The sequence below is a fragment of the Apostichopus japonicus genome, chromosome 12 (genome assembly GCF_037975245.1).
Source record: "Apostichopus japonicus isolate 1M-3 chromosome 12, ASM3797524v1, whole genome shotgun sequence".
Lineage (NCBI taxonomy): Eukaryota > Metazoa > Echinodermata > Holothuroidea > Aspidochirotida > Stichopodidae > Apostichopus > Apostichopus japonicus.
In genome coordinates this window covers 31562993-31590941 of record NC_092572.1, presented here as the reverse complement: position 1 = coordinate 31590941, position 27949 = coordinate 31562993, and the positions used below count along the sequence as shown (strand labels likewise).

The window sequence follows — 27949 nt, the reverse complement described above, 5'->3', positions numbered from 1 at the left end:
TTTGTGAGTAATCCCTAGCAATTCAACTCGAGCATTTCTACGGTATATAATTTCGGTCAACCACAGTTGACCTATGCAATCACTCACGTAATTGAAACTGTAACTATTTAGCACATATTATCATGGCTAAATACTTCTTAGAGGCGTTAGACCTTCTTTTTATGGGCAATTTGACCATCCAGCCGTTGGAGAAGAAGATTCTGACGATGAAATTCTGAAATTCTGATACGGTAAGCCGCATAGTTGCACACTGTACAGTATGTACTATGTATTGTGTATGTAGCGCAATTGGTATATATAGACTTACCGTTACGCATGGCTACCATTGTATTACAGAATACATTTGTTTGTTTGGAGGGGGGGGGGGGGGAATCAGTCATATTCCTCACATTCAAACATCAAATTATACTTTACTTATGAAATAACATGTCTTGAACTCATCAAACTATCAAAAGTCCAGCAAATTTCGTCAAAATAATTTCAAATGGGCAAAAAAAGTACATTGTTTGTATCATAACCTCATTTGCATATTTGCATATCTTATCAGCTTAATTATAAAAAATTATAAAAATTAAAACCTCATTTCAATACCTATCTGTCAATACTTGGGTACCTATTGACAAAAATGAACAGATTTTAAGTAATTACAATGTGTAAATAGTTTCCCCTAAGGGACAATGATATGACAGGAAAGAGTCTATAAGGAGTTAAGAGCTAACACATGAGTAAGGTACAGATAAATCGTCTTGAGTGCCTGGACAGACTGGGTACTAGAAGGATGATTTATCCCGCGACTACCTTAACCTCCGCACTTTTTGGCTCTATAAAATTCTAGCATACTGTAGAATTATTATCGTGCCCTTACATGATGTACGTAACAAGGTAAGGCTAAAAGAAATAGAAAATAAATATTTGGTTTAAATACCCTTACGGGTGTAATGTTAGTAGTGTGGTCCTCTTGTAGCGCCTCATGTTTAGAAACGGTTGAATGGACCTGGGAATGTATAGTCCCACGTCTAACTTGTGTATGACGACTATTCGAGCATAACTATTAACAGTCAATTTCTAGGGCACGATTGTTTTATTTCGTATTCATATGAGACATTCTAACAGAAATAAGTTTTATATTTCAATGGCAGTATTAGTAAAAAAGGAAGATTCTATTACTTCCTTTTAATAATCACAAGTTTAGAGACAAAGCTGTTGTCAGCTGAAGAAGCTAAAACTAATTAAACTCCTTGATTTGAAAATTCAATGAAATGCTTTTAGAATATTAATGTATGGAGACCAGTATACGGGACTTTCGATAGGTTACTATTATAAACATTTCATTTTTGGGATGAATTGTCTTAAATTTGATTTACAAACAATTATTGAGTACCACTGCACCTTCACCGTTGGTTATTGTCCGCTAGAAAATAGATGGCGCCCTCCGCTTTTCTCCTTATTATCTGCTCTTATTGTCCGCTACTAATGTCCGCTACTAATGTCCGCTACCTTCAAGCAGGTAATGTGGGCCGGGTGTCCGAACTTCGCAATATTCTAGCAAAGAAACACCAGTTCCACAATCACAAAGAATCTTCTTGGAATACAACGTGAAAACAGATTGCAGGAAAGAACGTTTGGCCCTGTATCGTACTATGGCACACTTTTCCCACCATATCAAGTATATTTTCAGGTGATTTATACCAGAAGATATAGTTTTATAGGCTTAGGTGTCCGAACTTCGAAGTGTCCATGCTACTAGTACTAGTACTAGTATACCCTGCATCGTGCGTTGGTTTTTGCAAATGCAGGAGTGTTTGATGGTCAGAATTGAACACAAGTCCCACTAGGCCTACAGTAGGTTATTAAAGTCGTGCAGTCTCTATGCCAGGTACCTAAGGTTTTTCCCTAACAAAAGTAAACTTATAGTAGTATTTAACCCGAATCTAGGTCTAGTGCCATTCCGCCATAGCCTAGGTACATGCCGCCATACCTTTCCGCCATAGGATTCGAGCATTTCCCCCATAGGATTCGAGCATTTCCCCCATGGCACCATCTCTGGCGGAACTTACATTTTTGGAAGGACTTAACACTGGTGTACAGGAATGCACCCGTGAAACTTACTTTAAATCGCATGGAAGGAGAGGTATACCGTCTTCAAATGTTCAAAGGTTGGTCGAAGTAATTGAATTAAAATAAAAATTGGGAGATTCTAGTTGTTGATTTGGAAATTAGAACTTTAGAAGACCTATTTGGGGACAGACGGGCCCTAATTGGTAGTGTGAAGTGGAGCAATATACAGTGCATGTGCTGAACATTGAACAGTGCTTGAATCATAAGTTGTCCTAACAAAGCTTTACAACTATTCCTAATTACCTCATAATTCTGGGAATTTCTTGTTCCCTAGCCCATCATTACCCCATCCTAACAATCCGTTCCTTGTTATTCCTAACCTACATACTAACATTACCCCTACCCACAGTTATGTACTCTTACCGCCATCATACAGTAGAAAAAGTGCTATACCGCCATGGTGTTAACATGGAGGAAAGGCATGCACTATTCTAAGTGGTAAGTACCCCTTTTGACCCTAATTCCTAAAGTCGTATGTAGTTGAAAAAACCATAGATATTTTTGTGACATTTAGGTTAGGCCTAAACTGTCATTAAGCCGATAGACAGGCACTCCTGGTGTTATACAATTTACACAGTAATATATAGGCCTATGTACCAGAAGGTGAATCACTTCTAAGCAACGTAGCACCAAATTATCCACCCTTGCCCTAAAGTCGCGGAAAAAAAACAGGTACTTTATGCAATCATTAATACCTTGCCACTGAAAAGTATAACCGTTTGGTTTGAACTGAGCAGTAAACTATATACTAAATGCATGAGAAACAACTCTGGAACACTTGTATGTTATTTGAAGGGGGAAAATGTAACGCAATTAAGGCAGAGGAAATAGGATTTGTTTTCTTTTGAGTTTGGTGCTAGATTGACGAGAAGGGGTTCTCCTACTCGCATATATGATATAGGCATAAATATTTATATTAACCTACTGTGGAAATTGTATAATGCTAGGAAACAAAAATGGTCACTGTTTGTGATAAACCTAACTGAAAGGGAAGCAGGACACTTCGCCCAACAACCATTTCGCCCAACTGCCATTTCGCCCAACCTTACCATTTCGCCCAACCAGCCTGGTCATTTCGCCCAACCAGCCTGGTCATTTTGCCCAACCAGCCTGGTCATTTCGCCCAACCAGCCTGGTCATTTCGCCTAACCAGTCTGGTCATTTCGCCCAACCTTGATTAAATATGATATTTCAAAAGGAAACGTTCGGGAATTGTTAACGTTACAGGATACGAACGGAATGTTAAAGAAACTTGAGGATTGATCAGTGTGTTAGGGGTTAGGTTTGATAGTAAACGTTCGAATATTAAGGAATATTAAGGAAACTTGAAGTCCTTTACTTTGTATAACTTTAGTAAGGAAACGTTCAGGAATGTTTAATGTTACAGGATACGAACCGAATATTAAGGAATCTTGAGGATGGATCAGTGTTTTAGGGGTTAGGTTTGATATAGTAAACGTTCGGGAATTGTTAACGTTACGGGATACGAACCAAGTATTAAGGAAACTTGAAGTGGTGGTTAAATTGATTACATATGTGATGACATATGTGGTTACATTGATAAAGTGGTTACATTGATTAAATATAGTAATTCAATTTTATATATATATTTTTAATTTAATAAGGAAACGTTCGGGAATTGTTAGTCAGTAGGATGGATCAGTGTTTTAGGGGTAAGGTTTGATAGGTTTTCATGAAGACCGATTCCCCTGTGTTTGTATAATAATATAACTTCCATTGTATGCGTAAACGCCTAAAGTAGTGTAATCCTCCCATTATACCCAAAATAACTGCTCAGACTCCGATCGATATCGAGCGGACCTTACTTTTTGATTTACCTATTATGAAGTAACCTAACCCAAAATAAATCAAATTGAACTAGTGGAATAGAAAAAGTAATATTATGCTGACTGAATATTAGTAAAAATAAGGTTGGGCGAAATGACCAACACGGTTGGGCGAAATGACCATGCTGGTTGGGCGAAATGACTATGATGGTTGGGCGAAATGACCATGCTGGTTGGGCGAAATGACCAGGCTGGTTGGGCGAAATGACCAGGCTGGTTGGGCGAAATGGCAGTTGGGCGAAATGGTTGTTGGGCGAAGTGACTACAGTAGAAAGCACTGAAAGCATGTCAAAGTCTCAAAGACATTAAAGGTGTGTCCTACATACAGTATAGCACATTTGTTTTCTTTTTTTGCAAATGCCAATTATTCAATCAAGGTGGTGCAGTTTTCAACACAAATCCTCATAATACAACAACATGCAGACCTAGGCGTCATTGAAGTATCGCTGGGTACGGTGTTTTATTCTTCGTATATTATCTAGTCTATTATCATTTAGTCTAACCTGCTAAGCCTAGGATAGGTCTTCTGTGCATTAGAAAATGAAATTTGCCCCTTAAGAAATGTCTGCTCTAGCTAGTTATCAAAGGGGTGATAAACTTCAGCTTCTCAATCTGTATGCAACTAAAATAATGTCACTGCTAATTTGTTTACAGTATGTGTGATCATCACAATTGGTGATTACATTAAGTTGCTGGTAACCAGACAGTTTGAAAAACCAGGAGAAATCTGTCAGCCAGTGGGTGTGCACGAGTCATGTGACATATCCCATGGCGGCACATAGCTGTTATTTCCCAATATCCGACGGTGCAGTATATAATTGTTATGTACTTCAATACAGTATAGGCCCACAAGAAGGGTAGTCAAGTTCAATTAGCGTCTGGCAAGAAGTGAAGAAATCACATGTGCGATATGAAGGTGTACCACCAAATTGAGTACCAGACGCCTATTATTTTTGTGAGTTGTAGTGAAGATCAGAGGTCATTTGGGTCAACAGTGGTCAAATTGTGAAAACATTGTAAGCATCATACCTCAAGAGACGATTTGACAAATCTTTAATTTGGTATGCAGGTGGACCACATTGAGCACCGTTTTTTATTGTGTGGAGGTCAGACTGGGTCAGATTGTAAAAACCTTGTTACTTTAATATCACATGTTCAAAGGAAACTTGGAGGCATATCTCATGTTTAGTAAATTGTAGCGTGTAGGGAAGGTGTTCCATACTGAGTACAAGTAGCCTTTTCCTTTTAATGGAGATCACAGGTCATTTGGGTCAAGAGGGGTCAAAATATGACCTCATATGTACACAATATCTTAAAACCAGAAACAACCTGTTATAATGGTTGTTAAAATTGGAAAAAAATTCAAATGTAATGTGGTATTTTTTTTTCTTGAAGGTTTCATGTACTTTATCTTTCCTGTGATTCATCTTTTGGTTTAAGTACTTAAACAAACTAAACGCAGTATCTGTAGTACTAATAGGCTTTCGCCAACTTATTGTATGAGCCCATTGCTATTTACTCAGTATTTTTTTTTGATATCAGTTGAAGTTTGAATGTGAAATGTGTATGTACACGACAATTGCATCATGCATAGAAATAATATCTTTTATATCTTGAAACTACTTCCAATGTAGTTAAATGACTCACATATTTTCACTGCTGTTATATTGTACAACAGAGGAGAAGCTTTCTCACGTCAAATTTGTATAGAAAGTCGTGCTTACTCACCACTTCGATAAAATGTTACGTTGGTTACTCAGCATCCCTCTGAACCTAGAAGAGACTCTAAAGCTCTAAAATAATGCCTGTGTTTTTTGCCAAATTACAAGAAGTCATTCAAGCTTCCATGTGGCAATATAACCAAAGAAAAGTAAAACCAACTGCTAGACATGTACAGGATTGTAAGAAAACATAAAAAAATACTTGTCATCATCTTTTCACAGAGTATCATGCCTCTGAAGCCACCAATGAAAAAACAGAAATTAAATTTTTTCCATATAAAGGTAAACGACGACCTGACCCAGACGAGGGCCTCGTTTGAGTACACAAGATGTAGTCAACAGAACGAGAGGAGTGGCCCTTTGACTAGGACATACCCTGAGAGCAGTTTATTTGCTGGGGAGACATACCCATATCCACCTGCTACCGAGGAGCTCCTTTAAGGTGATCCAAGCCCTCTCCAGTACTCAGTATTCACACTGTGGTCATCATCATCATCATCATCACCATCATCTGATGGCTGGAGAAACAGGAAGAGAAGCTGCAAATGCTTGGCAGGCACTTCGTTCCAAGCTTACCAATGCTTTCATTGAGTCAGTTGCCCCAACCTCCAACATGTGTGATTCCTGCAACACTGTAACTTCATAACCAGTTATGTGTGAAGACTGCACCTCAAGACCTATCTTCTGTGGGGTCACAGAGAGAATGCACAGTTCCACCATTTAGTACAGTTTAAGGTAAAAGCCATTTTTGTGTTCAGAGAGCATATTTTACACCAGCCCCTCCAGATTGAGGTAGCCAATGCTCTAGTTGAAGATTACCAAACTACACACAAATAACTTCAAACCCAATTTTTATAATCACACAAAGTAAAAAAATAATAATGAGAATATGTGACTTTGTTCTTTAGCACCATGTTTAGGGGTTGGCACTGCGATGCCAATTCCTGAAATTGGATCACAGTAAAGTAGATTGTCTTGGTCTGTGCGCTGTGATCTGTAAGTACTTACACATGTATGTCCTGTCAAGTGCGGGTTATCATTATTTCATGCCCGAAATTATAACCTTATTGATGTATAATTTGAACTGTGGCTAATTTTTCTGCATTGGCATTTGGCTCCAAGAGATAGCTGTTCTGTTTCACAACATGGAATGCTCATGATTGCTTTGGTACCTTTCACTGAATGATCCCAAGGTGGGATTTACAGTATGGAAATCACGGCTTCCACTAACAGTAGTTCCTCCTAGCAGGAACTTACAGTATATGCCAATTTCTAGTGTTCTTGTATGGTTACATTTCTAGGGTACTGTAATGTGTAGTGGCATGGATGAATTAAAACAGTACACTCAATGAAGCTACAAATTCTGATTCTCCCTTCACCTACTACAGTATGAGCTTTGTGAATTATGAATGTAATGCATTTTGTCACACTGTGTGATCCACAGTTAAAAAAAACTATGATGTTCTGTGAAGTTCCTACTTAGATTAAACTGCAGGTTAGGACAATTGATTTTCATGCTTGTTTGGATCATGACCTTATATAATACCACACTGTACTCTACTAGGCTGAGCTTTTTGTAACACAATAACATGCAGGGGAGGGGTTGGGGAGAGGGGCATTGAAGAGACCTATTCGCTACAGGTTGATCATTTCTGGTAAATTAGGATAGATAGCGACTAACTGTGTAATTTAACAGTAAAAGTTTAGAGTAACCTACATCACTGCATGCAAGTCTCGTAGAAGGCTGCCTGTAGATTGCAATGATATGCAACCTGTTAATGTAAAATCATGTACAGGAAGAGGAATATGACACCTGCACACCTGGTACACTGGGCCTTCCATTTTTGATGGAGTCAAACTGTCTGCTTGGGGCCTACAAATCTGGTGCCCTATATTCAGATAAAAAAGTACAATGGGCATGGCAGAAAGAGACAATACTCTAAGATCAAAGATATTAAAAAGACATGTTATTTAAAGCAACAGTCTGTGGGAGGCAACCTCTCTTGCTCAAGACACCTCCCATCTGCACCCCCCCCCCCCTTCAAAAAACCATGTACAGAACAAGGAATCTTGCACATATGGAGCTTTCATAAACTTTCTACACATCCCTTGTAATACAGACATTTTCAAAATTCTTTATTAAAACTACCTTCTGGAGAGATTAAAGAGGACCCTGCTGCACAGTATTATAAAAATCTTCAAGAAATGAAAGTTGCTTTTATTTGACACAACTTTTTTTGACCTTTTAAGTGATGAGCATAATGTTGTCTAGATAGCTATCTTTCTGCTTTTTATGTTTATTTGCTCACAGAATGGATACCGCTCAACTTTCAATTTCTGCAGAGAGCTCATTGCCTCACAACACAGTTGTAACAAGAAATATTTGAAGTCAATGAGGTTATTTGACAAACATGGTAAGAGTTACACACCATAGTGGAATACATATACACTGTATAATACCATGCTGTGATATGCTTCTATGTGCCATTCAACTGATAATGCCATGTTGCATTTTTGTATTGAAGGATATGGTTACTCGCAATACAGTACCCTAGTTGCTATGTTTGGTAATGCACTGAATTCCATGGGCAAGTTTGAGGGTATAGCTTAGGATCTTTCAACCACTTGGGCTGAATATGCCATTTTGATGTGGTTGGGAATGGCCGATAGATTTAAAGCCTGTAAAATGTTTGTCATAGTACAGATGCTCTGTAAACATATCTTTGTTCTTTCAAGATCCTCTGCCATATTTTAAGCCTAATTTATGTGTCACAACTATCAAATGTGGAGCATTAATAGAGAATACCAAGATATCCGGGGATCGACAGGCTCAGCTACTGTTATTTCTAACATAATCTCATTCCATAAGTTATTGTATCTTTAACAAAGGAATATAATTACTGAAACATCCTTTCTGGGCTCTGTGCCACATACACTTCCTTGACCATAGGTCTGATGAAATGGATTAGTAGGCATAGTACAAACTATGCATAATGTTTGTGTTGCTTTGATATATGATGATGTTAGTGAAGTTCAAGTGATGTAAACCAAAACTTCAAACCTATTTGGCACATTTGCATGTCAAACTCAACTTGCAAGAACTCTTTTGACTATCAGGAATGAAATTTATTTTGCATACTTCAGAAACTAGTGCATTGTTTGTAGTAACTCTTGAAGGTTATTCATCACATGAACACAATGAGACATGCTGGTGGTTGTCGTGTGCATTCCTGAATGAAGTCCTGAACTGCTGTTCTTTGCCCTCTTTTTATTTGAAGACTATGCCTTTCTTCAGACCCAACTACTGAACCATATCCTTTTAGAGATGTTAACATCTTTTCTTAGTGATGATAAGATGCATCAGAGGTGCAAAGCACACTCAGTATCCACAATCGAATTAATGCATTCATTGATCTTGCCATCCTAGAAGCCTGCACATGTGTCGAAAAGTGTATGCCCTCCCTACGCTGTATGTTAAATTGTATGTAATTGGTTTCTGTAGTATTTACACACCATATATTAATGTTTATGTGGTGTAACTTGGCCATTGTGGTTACATGGATATCAAACTGCTGTATATTTAGTATGTCTGAGAAATTGGTGTAGCAAAGATTGTTTCTGATCATGCTCTTTTATTTACTCATTCTGAGCATGAAAAAGGGATAATTCTAGTGAACAATTTAAAGCATTTTCTGATGGAAGATTTTGATACATTGTCCCCATAGTTCTTATTTCTCTTTCTAACCAAGTGAAACTTGTCCCCATTTGATGTTTTCTGCTTGTACAATCTAGTTTAAAATATTCACCGGTTTTTCACTCAAAGCATCATTTTTTGAGCGCATCTATTGGGTGAATGATGTAATGTGTGCAAATTGGCAAAACAATCGACTTGCAGTTGGCAATTCCATTTCTGCAACATACTGTAGTTACTCTCTCAAGTACACGCACAGGTGATTCCCTAGTACAGTATAGTCAAGTGGGGTAAAAAAAAAAAACAATTTACCTAAAGTTTGCCCTAAAAATTGATGAGTAAGAGGTATCGTTTCGGTTCCAATGTTCAAGTGTGTGGAGTGGGATTCTTTTAAAGAGAATCTAACTAAAATAACTTTTTTGTTAATGGAAAGTGTCGTTTTTTGCAAAAAATGTTGTTTTTTTTTACCCCCCAAAATTTGTTTAATTCGGGGTAAAAGAAGCAATGCCGGGGTAAAAAAAAACAATGCTTCATGAATGTATCTTAAACTCATGTTTGCATATAATTACATCTAAGTATTAGCTACTACCTTTACATGAAAAAGGATTTTTTTTTTTTAAATTGTCTTAATTCTTAATTATGGATGGCTCGTGTCATATGTCATGCTCAGCCATATTCATACTGTACAGTGTGTATATGATGCTACACAAACGTGGTAATATAGTAGAAACATTAGAGTTGAGCCAATTTCAGTTACTTCTGCCCAATTATTTAACATTTTTGACTCATGACAGACATGAAAACTATTTGCCTAACCACTAAAATCAACATTATGGAAAAATTGATCCATTCGGGCAAAATAGGGAGTATATTGGAGCCGGAAAGTACTTTTTTTTTTACCCCATTCGCATCATTTTTTGGGGGTAAAAAAAACAAGGCCCCCCCATGAAGCGTGAATGAAGTTGGAGTAATTCTACCATGGGGGAGTGTAATATCACTAACTGCTATGCTGTAACTGCTGGAATAATCTCCACATCATATAAGCTGGGTATGCAGGAGAAAGTTTCGGATATGTGGTACCTGTACAAACTTCAAATTTCGCTATTTTAGCATTTGCGGTGATTGGCAGCAAAGTGACATAGACTTTAAGAGAAATTATATAATAATAAACTAGACATATAGGACTATCACCCAAAATAAATTGGAACTTTGGCTAAATATTCCCCTTCTATAAAAGGTTTTTTTTTTTTTTTACCCCAACTACCCCCTTGTTTTTTTTTACCCCAACTGATATATATTACTGTACGTACACATTGTGAACGTACTGTACACTGTAGGTATACCCCTACCATGATCACTTGGTCATACATAGCTATATGCAGATTTAGATAATATTTGTACTTGAAGATCTGCGTTATTGGCCTAAATTATATTGCAAAAGCAGTCTTGTATTAATTAATGGTCTTGCCATGGTATGATATGAGCTCTATACTTTCCACAGTAATTCTAAATAAGGATCATCCTTTAAGCCTTGAACTAACGATAAGAATTTTCTCTCAAGTCCTAAGAGGGAACAAGAATTGAAAGGTATATTAGCAGCTTTTTCCATGGTAACATTTTTAGGTAATTTTTTTCCTTTTGCAGGTATGCATACCCGGCACTACTGTTAAAGAAGTTGGGTGGTGGCAGTCAGGGGCGGCGATTTGTTTCAAATATTGGGGGGGGGGACATTTGCTTGGGTGCAGGCGCGTAGCAAATATATATCCCCAAATTTGTTTGCGCGCTTTGTGATATTTGGTATATACCCATTTTCATTACGGATGCGGTCCGTCTCATGGGCGCAGATCAGTCTTGGATAATGGTGGGGACGGGTATATTATCTAAGCGGAGCGCGACTATGGGTTTGCGCGTAGCGTACAAGATTTTTTGGGGGAAAATATACCTCCCAGATCGCCGGAAATGACACTTCCCAGACCCAATAATGCTCCAAAACCTCCTTAAATTTGAGATCTCATGGCTTAGAAATTTAAGTTGGGGGAACACATGGGCGTCTGCAGAAATAAAAAATTAGGAGACAAATAATCCAAGTAGACTTTTGTATACGATGGGTCTGGGTCCTCTCCCAGAAAACAATCATAGACTGCCGCAAATGCAATTTCCTTCCAAAATTTAACAACTGTGGATTAATGTAATAAAGTGAGAACAGCTGCATGCCATTTGCACAATGCTGGATCAAACTGCGCCAAAGTTCAATACAGGGAAATTTGCAATGCAGCGTTTGGTCAAGACAAATTGGTGGGGACACGGTATATCATGTCCCCACAACTGAAAAAGTTGGTGGGGACGCGTCCCGCTGTCCCCACCAGGATCTGCGCCCATGGTCCGTCTAGCAAACTCATTTCAAAATAAGTGAAAACTACTCTCGGTGAAAGTCTGTGTTGTTTTTTGGTGATATTTAGTAACAAATTGTCACACAGTTAGACATGTGCGTAGCGAGGAATTTGCCAAGGGAGGGGCAAAGCTTTTAGTCAAACTATCTAAGTGTGGCGCCACCATGAGTTGGCGCCAAGCGTTAAAGAAAATTTTGGCTGAAAATGCCTCCCAGATCGCTGGAAATGGCACTTCCCACCAATTGTAAGTTGCATCTAAGCATTTTCTGCTTTGAAATTACTTAGCGATAACATAAAAAAATATGCTCTTATAGCAACAAAGAAAAAACTATGCCACCAAATATTGAGGGGATATTAGATTCTATATCCCCACCTAAAATATTGGGGGGGGGACATGTCCCCCCCGTCCCCCCCACGATCGCCGCCCATGGTGACAGTACTGTACATTACACTATCATGTAAGTTATGATATTGTGTGAAAATTCAAAGGACACATTAAGGTGCGTACAGGTCTCTAACACCTGTATGTGGAATACAATATGCCCAATACGTAATGTATTTTCCTTACCATTGGAAACAGATTCACAATGTAGAGTTAATCTAGGTTTCAGAGTGATTTCTAAATCTTATTCCTTGAATTTGTTGCGGCACATTGTTCTATTAATTGAATATCATGTAGGAGGAAAATATGCGTCACATTCTTAGCTCATACTAGTATCCGCCGTAGACATCGCCCAACTTCAGATCCATCTATCTGAAACTATCTGTCTATAGATCTGTCTGACCGTCGGTCTGCCCATCTGTTCGTCTATCTACCATGTCTGTACGTCTGTCTATCCGTCTTTCAATAACTACAAATAGAATGCTACTATTCCTGCATTCTGTCGTGAAAATTTATCACAGTGATCACCACAATAGGGGCATTACTAGTGCTCAGGAAGCTTAGATCAAAAGTTCACTTACAGTAAGAGTCATCAGCCATTTTGTGAAAACACAAAATATGCTTCTCCTCGCACAGTTGCAAATAGATGGACAATGACAACAGTTGGTTGCAGTTATCATAGGCTATGATAGCTCTCTAAGGTGTAGGAGTAAGCATGTAGCCAACAGCCATATGCCCCCAGTCTGTATCAAGTATACATCAGCATGCATGAGTGAGAATTAATTGCCTTTGCGTAATTTTAACTTTTAACTGAAACACCAATGACTGGAACCTGATTAGAGCACATTAAAGTGCATGCAGTGCAAACCTTCTTTGCCAACACCTCATGTCTCGTAACCATATAACATTTCTTGGTACTGACCAGAACTGAGCCTTTCAATGGTAAGTGGGACCTCATTGCTGATCCACAGCACAAACCACTGTATACAGGTACATTTTGTTGACCTTATATGTGGTCCTTTCCTTTTCAGTACTGTGATACCCTATTTCTTATACAGATTAGCAAGGATATTACAGTGTAAATGTTACAGAACAAAAAGTTAAGTTTTGTACCAAAATGGAAAAAAGGTTATGAAATAGTAGTTAAGTACCTTTTACCAATCTGAGATATTAAATGCTTTTACTACTGTACAACTATCTCCTTTTTGGCGACTTGGTAACAGTAAGTGATTAGTGTGTTTATTGGTCATTGCATGAAAACTACAGCCCCCTTTCTACCATAGCCTTACAAAATCCATCTTCCCTAAATACTTATCACCTCATAGTAAGATATTATGCACTGTTGGTGCTCTTGTTACTGTAGTACATGATACATGACCACAAAACTCTATAATTAATGTCCATGAAAGTGCCAATTGAGTATAATGCAAACAACAAATTTATATTTTGAATTAAATAAATCATTAACAATTGTTCTTTATCCACAAAGGAATATGCCGGAATTGGGAGGTTTTGATATGGCACTGCCTGTATTTCATGCATATGGACATAAACTTCATTGCCAGGTAAACACATGCACGCTTCTGGCAAGTTGTCTGCTTTCCTCGCGTACAGAATTTTTGGTTTACTATTAATTTTTTAGAACAGGCTTGCAAGTGTCATATGCCACCTAGTTTTATAATTGAGGTAGTTGTATGAGTATGTATGTACAAATACTATTTTATTGTGTGTGTGTGTGCGAGGGTGCGTTTGTTTTTCTATCTGACCAAGGACTTGAACAAAAGAATTTCAGGTCCTTGGTTGTGACTTCTAAAGAATCACCACGTCCTCGGAAGAATTCTATTGTATGGGGTATTGTTAGGGTTAGGGTACGTGGATTTGAACAATGGAAAATACAATGGGGTCCTCGGTCTGGATGTAATACAAACATGTGTGCAGGTGAGTGTGTGTGCCTTGAGTTAATTGGAGACCATTACAGTTTTTAAATTGTGCATGTAACTATGAACCTAAAGTAAGTACAGTACCAGTATTATATTGTATTTGGTGGAACCAAATCACAGAATGTTGATATATACTTAAGGAAAAAGCTAGTGTTCTAGATGTATATATGGAGCACATGTATTGCATTATATGTTAGTCTGCTGGGAGGTGGGGCACAGTGAGGGGAGGGCTGGTTTAACCTGTGTCATTTGCAGAAATTTGCAAATTAATTTTTGGTCTTAATTCGTTTAGTTGATCTATCAACTTAAGTGCTCCCATTTCACCTTGTCAGTGCATGTTATATTTTGAAAAAATCTGTGGTTACATAACATCATTGGTAAGTGACATTACAGGCTAGACAGGTACAGTCTGCTCTGCTTACATTCTGCTTAGATGCTTTTTGTACAGAGAACATGTGTGTTGGCTTTAAAGCAATATGTTCATTGGTTGGTAGCTCAAGCACATCAGATCATGCGGCGAGTAATGACTTATTCATTAAGGGCCAATACACCAGACCTTGACTTTACTAATAGAGATTTGTGAATTTTGCTTTAAATTAATAATTATCAGCATTCTCTGTTTTTGTTTTTGGTGGTGTAGATGTCATATAGCACAAGATGGAAGAAAGCATTTGGCCGAACGGACGGGGAGTGTATGGAAAGATTATGGTCATTTCTGAGAAAGTTCTCTCATATCACCAAAGAGATGACCCAATCACACAGGATCGATCTTCTAAGCAATGCACTGTTGCATTATTCTGCATGCAAACTTGCAAACCTTAGTGAGTTACTTTAATGAATGCGCCTTACACGATCAGTTACTGATGTTAAGTTAATGACTACCATGTGCATATACATCAACTATCTCAGTCAGTACAGTAAGACAACTTTCTCAAACCATATGACAGACCATTTCTACCAAGTAATACTGTGTGCCACAACCAATTTGCTTCAGTAATACACAATTGATGAACTTCCAAGATTATGCAATTTGAGTGATTTGCAGCACTTACAGAGAAATTGGTTTTGTAGGCTAAGTCTTGATATGTGTTACTTATTAAAATTTGTTTTGTGACATAACTAAAAAAAAGCAAAGAATCACCATATTGTGATATTTTTTGTTTCAGCCAGCACTGCAAATACATTGTAGAGATATGATTCTTTTTGTGGTAGTAGGCCTACATACATTACGGATACAGACATCTCATCTATATGCGCTGGGATATGTAAGCAGAAATTTGGTAGTGTTTACATTAAGATTCACCATACTTGTATTAGGTTAATTCATAAATAAAATCAGGAGCAAAGTAGAATAAGGATTTTTTTTCATGGAGAATCAAAATCACCACAACCCTAATTACTGCACACATGCTATAATTATTCCTGCGTTAGCTAGAAGTTTCAGCTGATAGAGCTGATAAGTGAACAGGTACAATCGAACTTCCATCATTTTTAAGTTAAGTATGCACACATTACTCAATATCAGAACGTGCCACTTTGGTCACAAATGGTGAACTATAGAGTATCTTGTTTCCAAATTTATGTCATTAATTGCCAATTAATAGGGTATTTAGGTTTATTTGCATAATGAAGCATTTTTATCACAGAAAATTGGCATACGTGTGATGCATGGTTAGCTGTATAGGGAAGGCTTAAGGTAAGTAACAGAAGTTCTCATGTGTAGAACCCTGTTGTGTGGACAATCCTGTGGATCACCCATCAAAAGAAAAAGGAATGTAGTTAGTCACCCACACATACCATCACCTCCAACCCTCCCCTCTTAAAATGACTAATTGTTATAACTTAGCTGCTTTTACCCCCCCCCCCCCCCCTCTCAAGTGCACAAAATCTAAGAAACACAACTTGGGAAGATTCTCTCACCACACTTCCCTAACCCTTCCCCCTTTGCAACTCTCACTCTTAAGGTATGCATATACAAGTGAGGTAGGCCTATATGCTGCTATATTATTGGTTCTTGACCTTGTGAGCCATTATAATTGCTAATGATTCCACTCAAAGATATTGATATTTATACTATATTCTTTGTTTTCCTTTTCCAAATTTAGGCACATTACTCTGTGTGTCATTGCAGAAGGCAAAAGATATCACCAAACAGTCTGAAAGCAAATTAAGTCGCATTTGTCAAGAATGTAAGTTACAATTAGCATCAAACACACTCGTTCATGGCGTACAACAATATCAGTTTCATTGCAGGATGAAAATTGTCAACAGCACCACTATTTTTCCAATATTTTCAATAGCCTTTTCTTGCAGAGGTGTTTCAGTTTTAGTTCTTTCATCCTAGCTCTTTTTGCATTCTCCATATATTGGCAAGTAGATGTAAAATTATGATATGTTTGTGCTTTCATATTATTCCTATAGTTACTGTCACAATGAACACCATTAAGTCATGGCATGAGGAAGCAAAAACAATCTTGGCAATGAAGCAAAAAACATCAAAGCGTGAGTTTATGACTTCTCTCAATAATTCAGGGCTTATTGCTTGGAGAAGAGGGTAGTATCTTTAGGATTGCTGTGCTTTTTGTATTATACTTTTTCATTTCAGTCAAGATTCCACTAATAAGATAAACAATGCTAAAAAAACCTTTTATATCAACATGACAAAAGTAATTCTAGGCCTGATGTTTGATCTTGACAGATTATTCTTCAGAGCAAACAGTTCGCCGTTGAAGAAGATTTGTTAAGATTGAAACAGATTTTAAATATATTGCTCTTACGCTGAATCTGTTTGCTTTGAATTGTCCTAAGACTTCATTTGTCATTATCCTTTACAATAGGAGTCAGCTGCCAGGTTTATTTTTTCTTGTATCTTTCAAGATTGACAATTTTTTCCCAAAATTGTTACTTTACTGTCTTCCTGGAATGCATACTGCTTGGCCAGATTTCTCAAAGTGAAGGACTCTTCGAATGGGACAAAAAAACGAAACAAAAGTTAGATGCAAATTGTTTTTTTTTTTGCCTGTACTGCAGCTGGCTCTTGCACATATAATATGTTTTTGGCTGGTAGAGCTTGTATGTAAATTGTATGTAACCTTTAACGGAATGTACCTGCATTTGTTGCTTACATGGCTATTTTCAAGCAAAAGAGAAAGTATCTTTTGTTCATCTTTTACAGAAATCAATCTTTCTTGGAAAGAAATTAACGTTAAAAATCTGGATCTGTATCAAGCTTTGTGGTATGTTATGTTACTCTCATTGGTTGCAATGAAATCATACACTTTGTATAAACCATGCTGCCTTGTGAGTGTGCATACAGTATCTGTTTGCGTGCGTGCGTGTCTGTGTGTGATACCTTGCTTATACCCACCATATATCACAGACTGAAAAAGAAGTTCATGCAGATCTGAAGTATACATAGGTGAAGGGTAACACTGTTTCCCAAGAAGATTACAGTACATCTGAGACATATCTTTACTTCGATTTGTTAGATTCTTCACAAAAAACATGCTTCATTTAAGCCCAAGTGATGCGTGTTTGCATTATATACTCTTCAGTAGGAAAAATTTCTCAAATTTCTGTACATATTCCTGATAGTACATGATTGCATGCCACTACTGTAACTCTCTGTATATGTAGTGGAATCAGAAGGAAGGGGGGGGGGGAGTGGTCATGGATGATATCATTATTTTCATATTGTGTAATGAATTTTTTAGTGCACACACATGGCATTGTCTAAGGAGGTCTGCCCCCTTTTATATACTGGTCCCCATATGTTGTATATTTTTATGCAGTTTGAATGTGTTTGCAATGTATCAGTGTCATTGGCTCTAGGATGTACAATTGGGTTGCTGTCTGTTACTTTTTTTTTGGGGGGGGCAGGGGAAAGAATATGTCAGTGAACTAAAGTGTTTTCAGAGTTTAAAATCATGCAGCTATGAGTTAATCATATTTAGTGTAGTAGCCAATGGAACGTTCTATATCTTTCTAAATTTTATTACCCATTTATTAATAACGCAGTGAAAGAATTAATCAACAGTAAGTGATTTAAGGCAAATAAACTGCAACCCAACACTTCAAAACCAAAATTTGAGTTTCCTTTTCCATGCAGGTATTAAGCTGGATACTTAAAAAAGGAGGGGCGGGGGGGGGGGTGTGGGGTCACCAAATGGTCAAAATAAAATGGAAATACAAGAATAAAAAAATTAATCAGAACAAGTGTGCAGAATTTGAACCTTTCACCATTCTTCACAAAAAAAGTGAATGTTGGCTGTTTGACTTGAAGCTGTTCACACTTGACTTAAATGTATTGCCAAAACAAATGGGACATACAACAACACATCTTAATAACAACTGTGTCATTAAATGAAACTAGAAGACACTAATTTTAGGATGAAAGCTGAAATACTAGCAGCTGATGTGGGGGACTATCATTTCATCAGTGATTGGGGAAGGGTCTTACCGTGCCCCTTTATGCCTCTGCCATCGATCAATACGAGGTACTGTATGAAGTCAGTCAACCATTATTCTACATAATAATGGTGACAATACCAATTGTTCATTTTCCATCTACTCATAGCTAATTGGCACATTGTTCTTATTGCTCTAAATATTTTCAAATGTTTTACAGGTATCCCTTATCTAATATTCTGTATACAGGGCAGTTACAACATAAGCCTATAGTTTGTTTTCATTCCCCTCATCCTCAATCAATGTAGTAGTGATATTCTTTTAACTGTTCCTGAAAGGAGGATTTCTTTTAGCTGTTACCAGGCCTGTTGATTAGTGTTGCAGTAGAAACTAAGTGGTTCTGAAATAAATATAAATTCCACTGCAAATTGTTACTGCATCCTGTCCTTGGAATTTATCTCAGCTTGAGAAGATTTTGAGGTTAAATTTATGGCGTTAACCCTAAGCAGCAGCTGTGATGACATTTACCCTGGTTACAACCTTCTAAAGTCTTGCCATATTCCCCACTGACACATTAGAGAAGAATCAACTGAGGTAGCATATAACCATAGGCGTAGGAGCCTGATTTGATTTGGGGGGGCTGTAACGACTAGCCTGACAAATATAACCAAAATTTTTCGCGCGTTAGGCACGTGTTCAACATCTTAAAGCAGCATTTTGCGTTTGGTCGCCGTTTTCTACTTCTTTGACATGTCCATTGAGTTTTTTACATATATCAATCACAAAACAGCAAACTAAGATATTAGCCAAGAAAATATCTTGGAGAAAACAAAGTTGAAAGTTGCAAATTTTCGACTTTTATGCCACCATTTGAAGTAAGATATAAATAGATAAGCTAGTTATGTATGTCGTTATGGCATAGTGGAGTCAGTGCGGTTGAGAAAAATCATAGAAAAGGACGCAAAATGCTGCTTTAATGTGCTATCATATAGGCATTCATCGGTTATTACATCACATGCCGATAACTGATGAATGCAGATATGACATGCACAATAAAATGTTAAATGCGCGCGAAGCGCGCAAAAATTTTGGTTTTATTTTCCCTGTTATTACCCTTCCATATTGGTTATAATTATTGGGGAAGTCGTTACAATAATAACGATAATAATAATATCAGTTTAACCATTGAAAAACACATTGCAAATAATTCTTCTTTCCGTAGGTGCCCGAAAAATTCTCAGCATATTGCCCGAATTTTCACCACAAAAAAAATGAAAAACACATTTCAAGTTATTCTTCTTTCAGTAGGTGCCCGAAAAAGTCTCAGCATATTGCCCGAATTTTCACCCAAAAAATTGAAAAACACATTGCAAACTTTTCTTCTTTCAGTAGGTGCCCGAAAAATTCTCAGCATATTGCCCGAATTTTCACCAAAAGTTTTGGTTGGGGGGCTGCAGCCCCCCCCCCCCAGCCCTCCCCTTGCCTCCTACGCCTATGCATATAACCTTGAAGTCACTTGTAAAACAAATAGTGAGGACAAGCTAGGCATAATGTAGGAAAGACCTGGGCACCTTGCATGCTCACCTGAGAATTGCCAACTAAGGACATGCAGAAATGGTAAATTTCCTCTAGATTGGTAATAAAAAGATTAAGAATTTTGTCCAAAGGTGATCATATTTGAGAATCTAGCAAATAGGGCCAAATACAGCAAACCTTGAATGTTGTAAAGTCCATTTTAAATTTGGTGGTACATGTAATATGTAATGTAATGTAAATAAAATCTTATATAGCGCACTACGCGCGATGCATCTGTGCGCTTTACAAACAGTCTAGAAAATACAATGCCAAAAACAATAAAAAGAAAAAACAGTAAATACAAAATACCAACTACAGAAAAATATGAGATCGAAAAACTATTAAAAGTACTGGTGCAGCGAAAAGCGATAAAACAGATTGACTACAAAAACTACAATTTGAATGCTAAAAAGTGAAAATTCCAATTGAAAATAGAACCTAAAAGACCAACACGACAGAACAATATAAAACAGATATAAACAGGAATATTGGTTGGTTTAATTACTTTAAGCAATTATGCTTTTGAAATATGACTACATGTTGCTAAATAGGCTTCTTGTAAATGAAATAAATTGCTTCCCCAGCAGAATTTACATTTCTGTTTCTTTTGTAGGAATTCACTTACTGCTGATGAGACTAAACTCCTTGAGGAATATTGGTGTAATGGGCTGCAGAGTTATGGGAGCAGTTTGAACAAGAAAAAGACATTGGAGTTAACCAAACAAACTTCATTAAGTGCCAGAAGAATAAAGGTCAGTTTAAAATTTATTATTTTGCTCAAATTTGAACAATGAGTTAATTTTCTGCCACCGCTGTTTCGTTTCCTATGAGTTTGATATTTTGAGAGCTCAACCTGGGCGGGCGTGATGTTAGAAAGCCCACTTAAATGTACTCTAGGGTCTTTCCAGTAAGAAAGCCAATAATGGCTGGTAGAGTCAGTTGTGCCATGTAAAATTAATCCATATTTAATCAGAACGTGAAAGTCGGTGAACAGCTGTACTGTACATTGGCTAGGGATGGTGCAGGTGTAAATTCTGCAAACTGTTCTGTCAATTCAGAGGTCATCACTTCTGCATCTCTCAGAAACCTCATAAATTAGGTCTTACCTAGACACATTGTATAGCACTTGTCTTGTCTATGTGTCAATATACTGTAGGAAACACTCCCTGTTTAATTTCCCATAGGAGCAGTGCTCTATGACTCACAGACCAGAGTGAGCAGTTTCATGCAAGCCATGATACATGCCTGTCTGTTCTCTTGAGAATTGAGATAATTGCATTCTTTTATACCCTTATACATTGTTTACATAGTACATAGGCCTACTCATTCTTACCCTGGTCAGCAGTATAATTTAGTCATTAACCTTTAAGAAATGCTGCAAACATGACATGTATCTGACATTTGTAAGATTGCAAATTTGGATGTTCTATTAATTAATCCCACTCCCCCTCATCCACCCCCCCCCCCCGCTACACTGGATGTTCTTTCAAAAGGCTAGTTTATCATGAATATCCTGCTTACACTTAGATCCCACTGTGTGATCATGCCGTTGGAATTGAGTATAAAGTGTTATGTGACCAATACAGCTGTATTGCCTGTATAAAACTATGTCACATAATTTGTGTACAGGTCCCAGTTGATCTGTGGTCATGAATGAACAGCTTTGTTAGGGATCTACTACCCCTTTGCAGAGCTTACCTTTTAAATTCCTCAAACACAAGGTCTTTAAACTGTTGATGGTTCAGATCTGCATCTGAACTGCAGAACAAATTTACCATCCATAATCTCAGGATCTCCTAGGTTGGACCTGAACTCCTTCAGGGGGTCCACTGTAAACAGAGAAATTTATTTCATATAATGTAATTGTATGTTTTGTTGTATAGTGGAGGTAAATTACCTCAATCTGTGGCCATTTCCTGAAATGTCACAGCTGAATGTATTTCCAGCGCATTGTGAAACAAGTTATGTTTGGGTCTTCCTTATAAAGAGTTAGCAGATTGATTTGAAAATTTACATAATTTGGGTTCATTGGAATTATATCATTGTATGGCAGCCTGTAGCAATCAGGCTAGCAGGATATCTCAGAGCTCAGGTTAAGAAATCATCATCTTAGCTACTGAGTATGTAGAAAGCTGGGGGCCTTGGCCTTGCAAGGCTTAAATGTGTTTGCTCTGTAGTGCTCTACATTAATTATTTGAAGCAAGTCTAGCAGCAGCGTGGCAAGTTCTTTTCCATTAAACCTACATCTCCCATCATTACGTTATAACAATACTTGACTTCAACCTTCTTTCACTTAAATTCATTGGCAACATAATGTGCTACATCAGCATATTCTTAGGCCTGTTGAAAGACAAACATGAAGAAATGTTCCAGGAATTGTCAGTATCTCTAGGCCACTACCATCACTAAATTGAATTTAGCTTCTGACTTGATCATACTTTATTGGATTGTTTGTAATTGTTTGAATGACACTTGACATACCGTTTGTTTTTTATATATCTCATTAGAACTGGATTGACAACAAAAAAACAAAGCAAGTCAGAAGAAAATTTGGCAGCCGCAGCAAAGTACCTTCACTAAAACCCAGGAAAAAGAGTGCCTATAGCTGCTTCATGGCAGAGTATATTTCAGAACATGATGGGTACAGTAGACATGAAGTTCATTATATTTGAGTAGTCAAGAAAATCCAACCTTATTTCTGATGCAAGTCACAAGTCTTTTAATTTTATTGTTAGAAGAATTGAGCAAACATCCAGCTTTACTATTGGCTTTCTTTGTGTTGGTTTTGAAGGAGGTGGCTTGAGTCACCCCCCCCCCTTCTATCCTTCCCACAATCACTTTCCTTGATTAGCTGTGACATAGATTGTTAGCATGCATGCCATGACATTTCAAAGAAAAACAAATTAAGAAAATGTGATACTAGTACTGATCATAATGGTGGTACTACACCCAGGTGTTTGCTCTTTCTGACTGGGGTGGGAGTCTAAAATCCAACACAGGACTCACAAAATGTAGGGTGACATGTTGGTTACTAAATTGCCACAAAAAGAGAAAGTGGTGAGCTTTTCATGATTTCTTTACCATAAGTCAGCTCATACACAGCTCAACATGACAATGTTCACCTATATGCAACCAAGGTAAGGATATCATGTCTGTCTGACATAAGTCTATCTGTCTGTCAGCCTGTCTCTGTGTCCAAATTTGGAAAGATTCTTCTTTTCACACAGTGTCCAATGTAACTGGATAAAATTTGATGAAGTTGGATGATTGGTATCTGTGTTGTTCATGAGCTTGTGATCAAGGTCATGTATGGCTTACGATGTGACATAGATATGCCTGGGATATATTCAAGAATTTGAATTGGAGCCTACTTCTAGAGATTATTAACATGTGTTCATTATATTAAGTTTGCAATGCCTGATCAAGATTCATAGTGTTCTCTAGTCCTGATTGTTTGTGAGAATTTAATTACTTGAGGCCTGATCACAAGTTGTGTACTGGTTCCAGTCATTTTGTGTTCAAAATATCGTTCTTCTATGTAAGCATGCATGGTTTGTGGGATATAGGACAAGGGTTTGTCTCCTGCACATGTACAAATGTGTACAATAGATCTGCATGCAAGTAGTCAAGTACTACTGTGTAATGTTGTCTGGAGTGGTCTATATATGCTACACTCCGTACATTCATTGCATGAAACAAGTTCTTTGTCTGAATTCCAAGTAATTAACCACCTTTAGGGATGCAGCTATCTGGATAAAATACTGACATTGAGCTGCTTTTTATCATAATTGCCTAAATGAGTTCATCTTCAAGTTTTCTTTGTTTTGCAGCAACATCACCTGAAAACCAGGCTACAACCCTTAACAAAGCCAATGAAGCATGGAAGAAAGTCAAGGGTACACCAGAAGTAAGCAAATACAAGGAGCAAGCAGATAACAAAAATAGGATGGAAGCTGAAGGTGCTACAATCAGGCAGGAGCATAAGAAGGTCATGGCCAGGCACATTTTGACTGAAATCAAGAAAATGGTAACAAACTGAAATAGCAGTAACCAAGGCTATCATTTGCAGTGAGAGTGTTTATAAACACAATTTCATGATATGTCAGTTACATACTGCAGAAATTTCAGTGGAAGACTGATGAATATAACAATCTGTATGCAAATAGCAAAACATTAGAGCTGCATATTGTTTCACTCCCATCTGTAGGTATGACATTGCAGGTGTTATCATGGCTGCTAATTAAATAGTCTTTCACTTATGTGTTTATTTCCTGAGTAGGACTCCAATGACTATGCCAAATTATGTTTCTCTATATTTCATTACCGATGAAAATACTCTAGTACAACATTGCCATGCACTTGACACTTGACATAAGAATTAAGACGCAAACTCTAACCAATTTCCCCCATATGATAGAACCTGCATGGAACCGCTACATACCTCCACATTTTTACTATAGAAAATAAAATTGGAAATATTAGTGTGATATCGTTGCAATTAACACAGAGGAAAAATCTTTAAAAATATTGACGTACAAAAGGTATCAATTCTGAGTTTAGAAGTAAACATCTAACATAACGCCAATTCGTTCCAAGGAAACATTTCGGAAGAATGTATCCTCTGTCCCAGTCATCATTTCTGGAGAGTGCTGAACATATTTTTGCCTGCATACGGTGGGAATCCTGGGAGCGAGAAAGGCTTTGCGAGTTCTCCTTACAAAATAAATCCAAAGCCTGCAGCGTTTGTTGTTGGTTTGATGACTGGGAAACACAAAGAAACTAAAACTTTGGTTCTAAAAAGTGTATTGGCAACATCCTACTACATAAATCATTGGCATTTTGATACTAACAGTGTATATATGACAGAGTGTCGTACAGGCATAGTACCGTACTGAAGTGAATAGCTGGATCGAAGGTTTTCCTCACACAACTCCACACATCTACGTCAGGGTGAACTACAGTCACTTGAGCGCTTAGGAATGTTTGTGAAAATAGGAATTTTTTTGTCCGAAAGTGCTAGGTTTTACTGAGTCCCACAATAACATAATGCAATTTGTCATAATGGAAGTGAAAAGATGTAACATAAATATGAACAGATTAGAGGATGTAGAAAAACCACCAGATATGCAATTTAAAGGAATTAAAATGTTTTCAACTTAAGGAAACTTACAAAGCTTTAATGTTGGGAAGGTTTCCAGTGAATAGAACAGTTCTTGTGTGTAAATATTACACTGTTAGCTGGATGGAGGCATGAACTTGAGTTTATCATGTAAACTAGTAAACTATGTTACTAGCTATCTGATTTAAGGCACATTGCTATCCCTGCAACATTTTAAGGACACATGTTTGGTTTATATGATCACAGATGCAGGTACGGGCAGAAGAGCAATGAGCTACAAGCAGCTTGCTATGGGGAGTATTGTGGTAGATGGTCTGCCACCAGGTATTACCTGTAAACGACCGTCTGCGTATGGAGTCCATGATCTGCAAGCAATATTACGCAGCAAAAATAGTATTACCATCCGTAAGTTTGTTGTTTTATTTGAATGTATTACTAGTAAAGCCAGCTCACGAGGCAGCTCACGAGGTGTTTTACCTTTCAGTGAGCAGATATCCTTTTGCTGTTTACAGTCATTTACAGTCATCAATTGCTATAAAGCTAAGCAGGACAATTTGAACACTTACAAACATGATATGAGAGTAGAAAAGGGGGGGGGGGGTGGGTGAGTGGACATAAGGGCTGGGTGTTTTTGCTGCAGAACTGCATTGAAATTGTCACATGATACATGCTGGTAGGTACACACAATACCAGCTTAAAGGGATATGATCACAATGAAATATATTCACTGAAATGGAGGAGGGAGGGGTCTGTCCATAATAGAGATAGTGGTATGTTATAGTTACACCACTACATAAACATTTTGACCTGGGCTTAGGGTACTTGCTGTTTTTTTGTCCTGTAATGGTGCTCATGACTGTACACATTTATATTGTCCATATACTGTTGTATATACTTATAGTGTGTGTAAGTTCTCATGAGAACATATTGTAACCAATCAAATTTATTTCACTTTCATTGCTTTTCCTCACAAGGTTCTCCCAGCAATGCAACTATTACTCCAGATGCCAATTGCCCATCAGCAAATGAACATGGTATGTACAAACCTTATATCGACCTTAAAGTTTGCTGATATAACATACTCTTTAAGAACATCTTTTGTTCGATTTTACAGCACAAGTCATTTCACTTCCTGTTCAAAATCTAAACCTTTTGGTTTTAGCTAGTTGACCATTTGTTAAAAATTCTCTGGAGCAAAATGACTGTACTACACTCAGGCAAATTGTAGTTCTGCAGTTTTGTTCTGCAGTTTTGTAGTGACCATGATCAGAATGTTAATATGTCGGCAGCAGAATTGCACATATCAAAGCTTAAAACAAAACAAATATATTCAATTTTATATAATGTGCTTGCTCACTGTGTTTGTTCCCTTTCCTCTGTAATTTCTGTTTGCAGTGTCTGTGAGTGATGATAGTCAAATGCTAGACCAAGACCAAGGCTCTAGACGCGTGATGAAGCTGTTCATCCATCATACGACCAAGAAGGTTAGTGGTTTGGCTGTCATGTTCTACTTCATTTCTATCTTTATTGCAGTGGTTAGAACATTCTTTGCTTATGCATACAACAAGCATTGCATTTCATCATTTTTGGTTTTGATGATAATTGTAACCTTTTTAGTCGTGATGCATGCATGTGTATGTGTTGTGAAGTAAAGCTTGTAAACACGATATCTCACAGAGAGAAGCGTGGACATATCATGTGAAATGTCAGATTTAATAAGTGACATGCAAGGTGATATATTACAGGGTATTTATTTTGTATCTATTATCTCCAAAAGTGACTGGAGTGACAAAGATTTTGTAGTATCTTAGGGGAGTATTTGTCACCATGACACTCAAGCAAACCCTTGTTAGTACTCAGTGTGCCAGTGAGCATTCCTATCCTAAAAAGTGACAAATGTCATGTCCAGTGCATGATGTAATTCCCAATGTGATTGTTTCTTATTAAAACTAATGAGTCTCACATAAACATCCATGACAGAAGTGAATTACATTAAAGTCATTAACTTGTAGCTTCTGACCTTCTTAAATGTGAATTGTACCATTACTTCCAGTCATTACATTCTGCTGAAATAGCAAATTGTTTATTCTTTTTATCCCTTTCATCATCTCATTTCATTGGAAGTTACGAAGATTGTAACATCCCGAGGCATGAGTTTGCACTTCTAATGGAACTATGTTTCATCTTCAGAATCTCCATAGAACCTGCAGTCATTCTGCTGGACATATTTGAAGACTTACACTCATGTCCAGAAAATACTGAGGAAGATGTGCATGAAGAGGTAGAAGCAGGAGAAGAAAAAGAGCAGGAGGACGAAGCAGGTATGGTGACCCTCTTTCCATAGTATTACACCTTAACCAACAATGTAGATGATGATGTTGCTTTTAACAGATTTCTCAACATGCTTACATCTGTTGCACATTGTGGGTTCCTGCTTCTAGGGCATAGGCCTACTGATTTGAACATAGTTTTCAAGCTGGAGTAGCAACTTCCTGATTAATCATTCACCACTATTATTGTTAAATGATTAAGTTTTCCATGCTATTAAAAGTATTTTTTTTTTCAGCTGATTTCTTCCCGGTGGAGAAAGCCCTTAAGAAGAGGCAGAAGAATGGAGAAACTCAGTATCTGGTCAAGTGGCACGGGTACTCTTCCAAATATAATCAATGGGTAGATGCAGGGAGCATCTCAAAGGAAGCCCTGGAAATGTATAAAGGCATTTAAGGATTTCCACTTATATCTCCTTAATTTTTTATTTA

At 37.5% G+C, this 27949-nt stretch overlaps 2 protein-coding genes across 14 annotated transcripts in view; one reads left to right on the top strand and one right to left on the bottom strand.

Annotated features, from left to right (window-relative positions):
• The window catches only part of LOC139977727 (uncharacterized), a 159811-nt gene that overhangs the window by 77847 nt on the left and 54015 nt on the right, over positions 1 to 27949 (bottom strand). The gene's annotated exons all lie outside the window — the stretch shown is intronic.
• On the top strand, positions 51 to 24090 carry LOC139977756 (uncharacterized). Of its 12 annotated transcripts, none has more exons than XM_071987364.1 (12): positions 51 to 230; positions 5909 to 6421; positions 7998 to 8100; positions 11022 to 12011; positions 13637 to 13714; positions 14741 to 14910; positions 16195 to 16278; positions 16511 to 16591; positions 17265 to 17325; positions 20685 to 20823; positions 22579 to 22712; positions 23941 to 24090. In XM_071987364.1, exons 4-12 carry the CDS (start codon positions 11932 to 11934, stop codon positions 23945 to 23947), a joined length of 834 nt encoding a protein of 277 aa, XP_071843465.1. In that variant the 5' UTR covers positions 51 to 230; positions 5909 to 6421; positions 7998 to 8100; positions 11022 to 11931; the 3' UTR covers positions 23948 to 24090. The 12 variants fall into 12 exon arrangements, with proteins under 12 accessions (XP_071843465.1, XP_071843464.1, XP_071843469.1 ...); XM_071987363.1 differs by having other exon boundaries at positions 23902 to 24087; XM_071987368.1 differs by having other exon boundaries at positions 14730 to 14910; positions 23902 to 24087.